General features: G+C 35.0%; 2 protein-coding genes across 2 annotated transcripts; one reads left to right on the forward strand and one right to left on the reverse strand.

The window, feature by feature from the left end:
* The first annotated feature begins 458 nt into the window (after window positions 1-458).
* ELF8 (binding protein) lies at window positions 459-6325 on the forward strand. Its single transcript, XM_078993300.1, has 23 exons — window positions 459-803; window positions 1062-1128; window positions 1224-1418; window positions 1496-1596; window positions 1675-1728; window positions 1827-1943; window positions 2051-2114; window positions 2191-2405; window positions 2483-2668; window positions 2758-2850; window positions 3000-3068; window positions 3163-3255; window positions 3358-3648; window positions 3739-3819; window positions 3910-4068; window positions 4148-4243; window positions 4319-4420; window positions 4518-4625; window positions 4723-4947; window positions 5018-5284; window positions 5366-5437; window positions 5531-5806; window positions 5893-6325. Exons 1-23 carry the CDS (start codon window positions 663-665, stop codon window positions 6031-6033), a joined length of 3213 nt encoding a protein of 1070 aa, XP_078849426.1. The 5' UTR covers window positions 459-662; the 3' UTR covers window positions 6034-6325.
* Window positions 6326-8270: 1945 nt separating this feature from the next.
* GRF6 (growth-regulating factor 6) lies at window positions 8271-9961 on the reverse strand. The gene is made up of 4 exons (XM_078993302.1): window positions 9447-9961; window positions 8980-9337; window positions 8488-8885; window positions 8271-8401 (listed from the first exon to the last, which is right to left on the reverse strand). Exons 1-4 carry the CDS (start codon window positions 9667-9669, stop codon window positions 8394-8396), a joined length of 987 nt encoding a protein of 328 aa, XP_078849428.1. The 5' UTR covers window positions 9670-9961; the 3' UTR covers window positions 8271-8393.
* Window positions 9962-10650: the final 689 nt, after the last annotated feature.

Raw genomic sequence — 10650 nt, forward strand, 5'->3', positions numbered from 1 at the left:
CTTACTAATTATTCTAGTTTGCATCTACAATAAATATGATTATTGTTTAAGAAGTAAAAATTGATTCTACAATTGACGTATTACCGAGCTATAATATACACAAATACAATGCTAACAATATTTTGCGAACAAATTTGATTGCACATGACAATATTACAAATTACAAAACATAAAACAATCAGTCAAAGCCTAACCTATCAAAGGGTTTCTAGCATATTTGAGGGTTCAAGTTTCGTTAGAGATACAGACATATTTAAGAGTAATATAGTAAGAGTAGGATAGAAATAACAAAAATCTATGGTCGTATAATTTTTTTTTTAATTTATGGTCGAATTGCGATTCTCCGGTTTCAACAATCTTTTGTTTTACGTTAGAAATATATTTGTAAAATAATTTCCTACATAAAAGTAGAAACATTAATTCATAACTCGATTTATATATGGAAAATATTTTCGATATAGTTCCAAGTTCCAACGGTAAAACAAAATATTTGACGACTGCGGATGACGACGCCGGTGAGGGTGCAAGAAAGAATACCCTGGTGAGATACCGAGAGCAGCCACACTGTTAAACCTTGCAAAATTCTTATATAACTTTCCGACGACAATCAGACTCCGGCGCTCCGTGACTGTCGACGGGAGCAAAAACCTAATTTCGAGTCAATGGCCTGTGTGTATATTCCGGTACAGAACTCGGAGGAGGAGGTACGAGTGGCTCTGGACCAACTTCCTAGAGACGCAACTGATATCCTTGACATTCTTAAGGCCGAACAAGCGCCTCTCGATCTCTGGCTCATTATCGCGGTTAGTTTCGTTCCTAAGTATTACCTAATAGATTTAGTTGCCGCTTAAAATTTTGAGTTTCATGAACGATTACAACTTTGCTCGAGATATATCATGCTTATTTCAATTTTGTGCAATTTACTGAATCCCAATCACGATGATTCAAGACTATTTGATGTTTCGAGCAACGACTATGCGATTATGGACCTTGTGGGAAAACCTGGTCTCTCCTTTTCGTAAATTAGGTCAAACTTTTTGTTAAATTTGGGTTTGATGCAGAGGGAGTACTTTAAACAAGGAAAAGTTGAACAGTTTCGCCAAATTCTTGAAGAAGGGTCCAGTCCAGGTAAGTACTGATTAGCATCAACAGACTTATATAGTATCGAATGAATTGTTACTCTAAACATAAAATCGATATTCTTTAACCTGTTTGCTTTGCAGAAATCGACGAATATTATGCAGACGTGAGATATGAAAGAATTGCTATCTTAAATGCCCTTGGTGCCTATTTTAGCTACCTAGGAAAAATCGAGACAAAACAAAAAGAAAAAGAAGATCATTTCATTTTGGCTACAAAATACTACAACAAAGCCTCCAGAATCGATATGCATGAGCCTTCTACTTGGGTTGGCAAAGGTAAACACAATCAGATTTGCAAATGCAGTAGATCCCAATATTCCATAAGAACTTAGAACACATACACTTGGTTACAGGTCAGCTTTTACTAGCTAAAGGAGATGTGGATCAGGCTTTTTCTGCATTCAAGATTGTGTTAGATGGAGACCGAGATAATGTTCCTGCCCTTCTTGGCCATGTATATTCCTATTATAAAGTTCTTTATACATTTGTTTTTTGGTAGTTTAACTGATAACATATCTTTTGGTTAATGCAGGCTTGTGTTGAGTTCAATCGTGGGAAATACTCAAGTTCATTGGAGATGTACAAGGTTCTTTTCCATTGCAACTCTATATTTGCTATCACTGTTTCTGTATCCATACAGTATTTACTTGCCCTTTATTCTAATTCTTCATTTTCTTTTGAAAGAGGGTCTTGCAAATATACCCTGAATGTCCTGCAGCTGTTCGACTTGGCATAGGTCTCTGTCGCTACAAATTAGGTCAATTTGAGAGGGCAAAACAAGCATTTGAACGTGTGTTGCAGGTAAGTCATGCTAACTACTTTTTCTATAGTTTTTCTACTTTCTACAACTGTGGTTGCTACTTGCTAATGTCTATATGTGTCCATTGTTCAACTACTTATAACTGCAGTTAGATCCAGAAAACGTTGAGGCCCTTGTGGCACTTGGAATTGTGGATTTGCAATCAAATGAAGGTTGGTTTTTTCTTGTTGATACAGTAAAGCGTATGTTTTTATGACTCTTATTGATATTGTCATCTTGTTGTATTAGCTTCTGGTATTAGGGGAGCAATGGAAAAGATGCAAAGGGCCTTTGATGTTTATCCATACTGTGCAACTGCACTAAATTATCTGGCAAATCATTTCTTCTTCACAGGCCAACATTTTCTTGTTGAGCAATTGACTGAAACAGCCCTTGCTGCAACTACTCATGGCTCAACAAGGGCACATTCTTATTATAACCTTGCACGCTCATATCATAGCAAGGTTTGGACTTTTGTACATATATTTGCAACATCTTGTTTTACATTTTCAATGATGTTTGTACATGGATGTTAATGCAGGGTGATTATGAAAAGGCTGGATTGTACTACATGGCATCTGTAAAGGAAGTGAATAAGCCTCAGGAGTTTATTTTACCTTTCTATGGTTTGGGACAAGTGCAACTGAAATTGGGAGACTTTAAAAGCTCTCTTTCAAATTTTGAAAAAGTCTTGGAAGTTTATCCTGAGAATTGTGAGACATTGAAGGCGAGTTGCAAATAATATAAGCAAATTTGCTTTAAACTCTACGTGCTTTTTAACTTCCTGTTGACTGAATTTGTACTTATTTTATGCAGGCTGTTGCTCACATCTATCTTCAGCTCAACCAACCTACCAAGGCTCATGAAGCTCTGAAAAAAGCTGTCAGAATTGATCCACGTGATCCTGAGGTTATTTTTAATTACCTTGTGTCCTAGATTGAATGAATCATAGAATTCAATGGAATAGTTATAGCACCCTAAAACAATATGAACACAGATGATTCCTTTTCTTTCATTAAAGCTGTTTGGCTATTCTAATATCTTAAACAATGGTGCAGGCCTTCCTTGATCTTGGAGAATTGTTGATTTCAACCGACTCTGGAGCTGCTTTAGATGCATTTAAAACTGTAAGAAGCTGATGTCTCCTTTTTCTTGGATCATTTTCAGTGTTTTTATTTCATTTCTCTGCTGCATCTTTTTTAGCTTGAGTTTTTATGATAGGCACGGAATCTTTTAAAAAAGGCAAATGAAGAAGTATCAATTGAGCTTCTCAACAATATTGGTGTCATTCATTTTGAAAGAGGAGAATTCGAGGTTTGCTTCTTTCACCATATATATTTGATGGATTTAAAAATCAGTTTATATGGTTTCATTCAAACATTCTTTTATACTTTATGTTTGAATGTTTGAATTCAGCTTGCTCAACAAACTTTTAAGGAGGCTCTTGGTGATGGAATATGGGTGAAGCTAATAGATAGTGAAGCACAATCCGATTCTTTCAGAAAGGTGTTACATCAACCAATGGATGCCAGTTTAGCTGCTCGAATGTACAAAGACATGCAATTGTTCCATAATCTTGAGAAAAATGGTATTTCAGTGGAATTACCATGGGACAAAATTACAACATTGTCCAATCTTGCTAGACTGTTTGAACAGTTGCATAAAACAGAAACTGCTAGCATTTTATATCGTCTCATCTTGTTCAAGGTAATAAATTTACATTTTTATATCTATATCGAGTGTGCTAATTTTTTTTTTACATATTTATGTAAATTCTTTTTTTTTCTTTTCTCTCAGTTTCCAGAGTATGTAGATGCTTACTTAAGGCTTGCTGCTATCGCCAAAGCACGAAATAATGTCCCACTCAGCATTGAACTGGTTCTTAATCTCTTCTTGACATTGTTTTTTACATTATATTATCTTTTTATATATTCATTTGTTTTGTTTTTTAATTTCAAAAAAATGTAGATTCGTGATGCTTTGGAGGTGGATGAGAAAAACCCAGATGCATTGTGCATGTTAGGTGACTTAGAGCTTAAAAATGATGATTGGGTGAAGGCAAAAGACACCTTTCGTGCAGCAAAAGATGCATCTAATGGAAAAGATTCTTATGCTACTCTTTGTCTGGTAAAATAACATGTTCCAAATTGCAGCAATTTTGTAATTGTGATTTAACTACCATATTTATAAGTTCTATTGAATGTAGGGGAACTGGAACTACTTTGCAGCAGTAAGATCTGAGAAAAGAGCTCCTAAGTTGGAAGCTACACATTTAGAAAAAGCCAAGGAATTATACACAAAGGTATGATCAAAATTCAAAGCATATACTTCTTTAATTTCCATAAATGTAATCATGTTCTAACATTTTTTTTTTCAGGTTTTGGTAGAGCGTCCAGCTAATATGTATGCTGCAAATGGTGCTGGTGTGGTGTTGGCTGAAAAAGGCCAATTTGATATTGCAAAGGAACTCTTTACACAGGTTATCAAATCTGTTTTTTAATTCTTGTTGAATTAAAAACCTCAAAACAGGTAATTACTATGTATTTATTTATAATCTCTTCATTTCTTCAAATCAGGTTCAAGAAGCTGCAAGTGGAAGTGTTTTTGTCCAGATGCCAGACGTATGGATAAATTTAGCACATGTTCATTTCGCTCAAGGCAATTTCCCATTAGCCATTAAAATGGTATCTTTTTCACTTTTGTCCCCATATTATCTTTTTCACTTTTATGATCTGAACTTGTTTTAAAAAATTTTAATATTGTTTTAAACTATTGTTTCAGTATCAAAATTGTTTACGGAAATTTTACTACAACACAGACAGTCAAATCCTTCTGTATTTAGCGCGCACACATTATGAAGCCGAACAATGGCAGGATTGTAAAAAGACATTACTGAAAGCCATTCACTTGGCACCTTCAAATTACACATTAAGATTCGACACAGGTGTTACCTTACAAAAGTTTTCAGCATCTACATTACAAAAGACAAAAAGGAGTGTTGATGAGGTGAGTAGGTGACAGACTTTATATAATTTTTTTGTTGATAAATAATAAAAAAAAACTTTTCTTGTTTTAGGTGAGAGCAACGGTTGCTGAGCTGAAAAATGCAGTTCGGTTATTTAGCCAGTTATCAGCAGCTTCAAATTTACAGATCCATGGGTTTGATGAGAAGAAAATTGAAACACATGTTGGATACTGTAAGCATTTGCTTGAGGCTGCAAAAGTTCATTGTGATGCTGCTGAGCTGGAAGATCAACAAAATAGACATAGACTAGAACTTGCTAGACAAGCAGCCATACGTGAGGAAGAGAGTCGGTTAGCTGAAGAGCAGAAGAAAGTCAAGGTTTATGTTTTTAATTTTTTTTTTAAAAATTTGTGATTATTGTTTTGTGTGTTTGTATTTATGTTGTGTGTTTGGAAACAGTTGGAAAAGAGGAAGCAAGAGGATGAGCTGAAAAAGGTGATGCAACAGGAACAGCATTTAGAGCGTATTAAGGTAAGGTGTTTATAGGTAGAATCTTAGTCTTTTCCATAAGTTTGTTGAATTTAAAAATAAAAAGGTAGTTTTTGGGTTGTAAACGAACTACAGGAACATTGGAAGAGTAGCAGTGGGTCTAAGAGAAAAGATAGAGGTCAAGAGGATGAGGAGGGTGGACAAGGTGGCGAAAGGAGAAGAAGAAAGAGTAGTAACAAAAAGAGAAAGAGAGACAAGAAGACCATGGATGATGATCAACAAGATTATGAAGAAACAAACTACTACCAAACAGACAATCAAACAAACGATAATGATAATGATGATAATGATAATCCACAAGATCTTCTCGCAGCTGCTGGCCTTGAAGACTCCGATGCAGATGACGACACAGTAATATCCCCCTCCCTCTCTCACACACACAAACACACAGTGAGATTTTTTTTTGGCTGATATTTGTTCTGTATTGTTTGTATTAGGGTGGTGCACCTTCATCAAATAAAGGAAGAAGAATACAGGGGTGGTCAGAATCCGAAGAGGATGAGCCGGAAAAGAGGCAACCTAGTTCCAGTCCAGTTAGAGTCAACTCTGCTGAGATGCAGCTAAGTGATGGAGAATAAATAGTCAAAGATGGGAGTTAGGTCAGTTGCTCGGTATCTTTTTTTTTTTTTTTTTTATTAACTTGAAAAATTGTATAATTATTTACTAGTACAAATTACTTTAGTTTTGTACATTATACTGGTAATTCCATCATATTCATATATGCGTGTAAGCAATCTGAAAAAAGGGATTTAAGGTAGTTGAGTTGGATCGGATGATGATCAGTTGTGGGGTTTCTTTAAAAGAAAGACTCATACTCCTTGATTTTTATTATTATTATTATAATGAATAATAAATCCCCTTGTTGCCAAATGCCAAGTTTGGTGGTACATTGAATATGCTGCCTGTCTTTGGACTGGTGTGCAGGTGCATTTGCAGGTGTAGTGTGTGTATTATTATTATTATTATTATAGTCCCCTTGCATTTATTATTAGGTCATGGTCAAATTAGGACCACGTATTTTACCTTGCTTTCAGTACCCCTTCCCCTTCTATATACATAGCAGAACATAACAAGTTATACACAACTGAGACTATATCAGTTAGACAAAAATTAGTAAAATTGAGAGACGAAATGGTAAAAGTTTGGGGGAATCTTAATCTGAAGGTGGAATGATTTGAATTTCAAGTGTGATATATTATTATGATATGCTTAAGAAGCCCATGCCTACACGTATAACAGAATATTATTGTCCAGTGAATGAAAGATACTTTTGTCAGAGACTGACTTGACTGGAAGCATCAAAATGTTGTATCACGTGCATCAAAGTTAGTACACTTGTACCAAACCTCTCTTTCTGTTTCTGCAACCATGTGGTGTGTATCCACATTCCAAATTCAGTCCCTAAACTATTGAGGTGATCCATACAGCCCCCCCTACCCTCCCATAGAATTTAGAAACGGTGTCGTGGTGGGCATACATGTTCATGTTTTGAGGTAGTAGGATCAGATCCCCCATTTGGATCTAAAGTTAAAATTAAAAAAAGCAGGGGTAGGGGGTGGATGTCAGTTTTTTAGTGAGTGATATCTGACAGAAGGGTGGTGTCAGGGGTCCCACAGATCAGTCACTATGTGTGTTGAGTTTTTTCAGAGCAGAGTATAGCAGAGCAGAGTGCAGAGTGTTGGTTGGTTTGAATAAAAAGTACAGTACAAGTGTTTAAAGCTGGGTGATAAATGAAGATTCTCCTAACACACACACAAAAAAAAAAAAAAAAAATTATTATTATTATTATTAGGGATCAGATTTTTCTGTCACACGCGTGTGCCTTCTTTAAAGTTTCTGCCATGTAACTCCCCTTCCCACCAAACATTCAAATTCACTCCTTGGTGGTGGAATGTGGTGTGGTGTATGTTTCCTTTTTTCTTTTATTCAGCAACTCAATAATTACATTTATTGAATATGTATGATCATCAACAATCGAGGTGGTTTCTTCATGTAACTTGGTTAGTTTTTTTTTGAACTAATCAAATGATGAAAACTTGGACAAATTTTGCCACAAAATAATCGATTTGATTGATGCGTATCCAATTGAAAAAGTTTTTAAACGTTTAGTTAGTTAATAAGGATAAATGTTTTTTGTTTATATGTCGTCATTTTAAGCTTATTGGGAAAGGATGAAGGTAGCACAATAATTACGAAAAATAAAGAGAGAATAATATGGACACGATAGTGAAAGAAACCCATAATAATTAACAAACACATGGCCCATTGCTTTTTGGAAATATGTGGGTTGATTTAAAGAAACAATTAGTAGGTATTATCAACCAGGAAGCTAGCTTTTCAATCGAGATGAATACTTTCTATCCATTTTCATGTATTTTTGTTGATTTATCGAAATTGTAACAATTAATTCAGAATAATTTCATATATTGTGATTGATGCTACAATACAATGATTTATTTGATGAACTATTTATTATTGAATATTGATTTGATTTGTGGGAAAATGATATAAATGGAATAAGTTTATATGTTAAATTTATATATATCTGATTCTGAGGGTACTGTTCAAAGTAAGGATTAAAAAAATCATTTTTGTATGTTATTTTTCTTTTTTGTCCTATTGATGTGTTTTTTTACCTTAGTTTGAGAGTGGAACAGAAGCAACCAGATAGAAAAACAAATAAAAAACCAAAAAGATGTTGAAGAAGATGTCAATCTACTTCTGCAAACATACAAAATATGCTGCAAAATTTTCAGAGTTTTGATTGACCCCACATTATCAAAACAAGACAAAACCAACTAAAAAACTAATTAAATAAAAAAAACAGCAAAAGTTCTCATTACTTGACACTGTTTCAAGGTAACAACACACACATCGAAAAACTAACCAACTACTATTGTTAACACTTCTTTAGCCTCTATTCAACAATCCATCACACTTATTTATCTGCAAAATAACAAAACAATAGAAATAAATAATAAAATACATCACTATATCTTACCATCAAGTTAAAAAAAAAACGGTGAAATTACCATTATGGGTCAGGAAAAAGTCATGAGCAGAACTTGGAATCGAGATCGAGAGCTGAGTCGTGGAAGAATCTTGGTTATTTTCGTCATTTGGTGGCCATTCATCAAAAAAATGATGCATGACTTTCTGTGGTTCATCTTTTCTCCCAATTTTCAACCCCATTTGATGATGATTATAATAACTACTCTGATCTTGATGTTGATCTTGTTGATATTGCAAGTATCCATTTTGATGATAATCAGAAAAACTTGTTTGCTGCTTTAAGTGAGCCAATGATGAGTTTGAATTGTTGATAGCAAGTGGTTCCAATTGCCACGAATCACTACTCTTGATTGTTCCTGAAGATTCCGAGAAGAATGAATGCTCATCTATCTCCTCTTTCATCCCCCCATAACTTTTTCTACATGTATAACACAAGATAAAGATAAGAAAGCTAAAGGTACAAGTGGTTAAATTAAGCATTTAAAAAAAAAAAAAAACAGACACAAACAAACCTGTATGGGTTAGATTCCAACAAGAAGTGATCTTGAGACGACAAAACATTACTCCCCATAGATCTAGAATAAGAAGAAAGTGGATGTGAGTTGGGAGAAGGGTAGTTTGGGGATTTGGAAGAGATCATTGGAATAGGTGTTGGTGTTGGTGTTGTTTTGGAATTGGGATGAGTTGACAAGTTGACTTCCACAGGCTTTCTTGAACGGTTTCTGCCTCTATGCATGTGCCTTTCACAGTATTTGGAATCAGGATAAGCTTCTTTAGAACATCGCCATTTTTTACCATCTGTTCTTCTACATCTTCCTGGCTCTGGATCTATCTTTCTTCCAAAACCCATTTGAAAACAGTTCCACCCAACTGCAAATCCGATCAAAAACCAAAAAAGATTCAATCTTTATGTTCATTCTTGATAATTACACACAAAAATCAAGAAATATATATTGTAGAGAGAGAGAGAGAGATGTACTTGAAGGATGAGGTGGCTGGTGGTGGTGAAGGATGAGCTTCGTAGAAGATTCGAGACTTTTCTTGATGGTGAAAAGAAGATCGGGAGGAATTGGCATACCGGAAATCATGTATTTGTAGACGAGTGCTTGGTGTTCGAGTTCTTGCCATTGACTTGGTGTGAATGGAAACCTGCCGCCATTGTTACTCCGTACACTTCCACCACCACCTTCTGTACTCATCATCTTGAATCACGTAAATCTCTTCTTTGGATAACAAACATAAAATGAAAGATGAAAAACCTTGGGGATTTCTTGCTCTAAAAAGAGATAGGAGATGGGAGGTGTTTGTGTGTGTTGTGCACTATATTATGACTGCAAAGACTGTTGCATCTGCTGCTGCAACTATGCTGCCTTTATGGCAGCTATTGTTTTTCTGACAAAATTTATACGGAAACCCATAATAATGGGTTCTAGAGAGAGAAAGAGAGAAGAGAGAGAGAGAAGTGTAAGAGAGTTGGTATCTGAAAGCACAGGGTGACAGACAAAAGTGGCAGTGGGCATGATCATGAGAGAAGTTTGTACGGTTTTTTGCACACTTTTACTTTTACTTTTTTCATCTTTCTTTTTCTCTCTTTGTAAGATAAGATGTAACTGAGTTGGTAACTCGTTTCTTGACCTTTTTCTTGTTGTTAGTCAATGATGAGTCTCTTCTGAAAGTAGTCTTTAATCCCTATCTAAACCATATCCCAAATGGTCCTTGATATGGGAGTACATTATATTGGTGACCAGTACGTTACAACCCATGAATGCTTTTAGGTCTTTTTGATAAAGTATTAAAGGTAGGGTGTTTGTTGTGTGATTTGTAGGCAAGAATGAGAGAAGATGTTACATTTAAAGGTGACACACAATAAGAGATTGAGTGAATAAGCATGCATGCCTCTTATCCGATTTGAAAGAAAAAAAAAAAGGTCTTTATGGTTTATATGATTACGGCTTCTGGAGTAACTCATATGCTTGGTTTTAGGCTGGAGGGAGTGGTGTCATCGAAACCGCACTCCCTCCTCTGCCACATCAGCGTCATGTCACCTTTTATCACTCAAGTGTGGTTTCTTGCCACACTTTTCATTTTTTTTATTTTTTTGTTTTTTTTTAAGTATTTTAATTTAATAAAACTTCTTTTTTTTTTTTTTTTAACTAATTTAATTTAATATACCTTCTATTTTA

Source organism: Lactuca saligna, chromosome 5 (assembly GCF_052625555.1).
Source record: "Lactuca saligna cultivar CGN05327 chromosome 5, ASM5262555v1, whole genome shotgun sequence".
Lineage (NCBI taxonomy): Eukaryota > Viridiplantae > Streptophyta > Magnoliopsida > Asterales > Asteraceae > Lactuca > Lactuca saligna.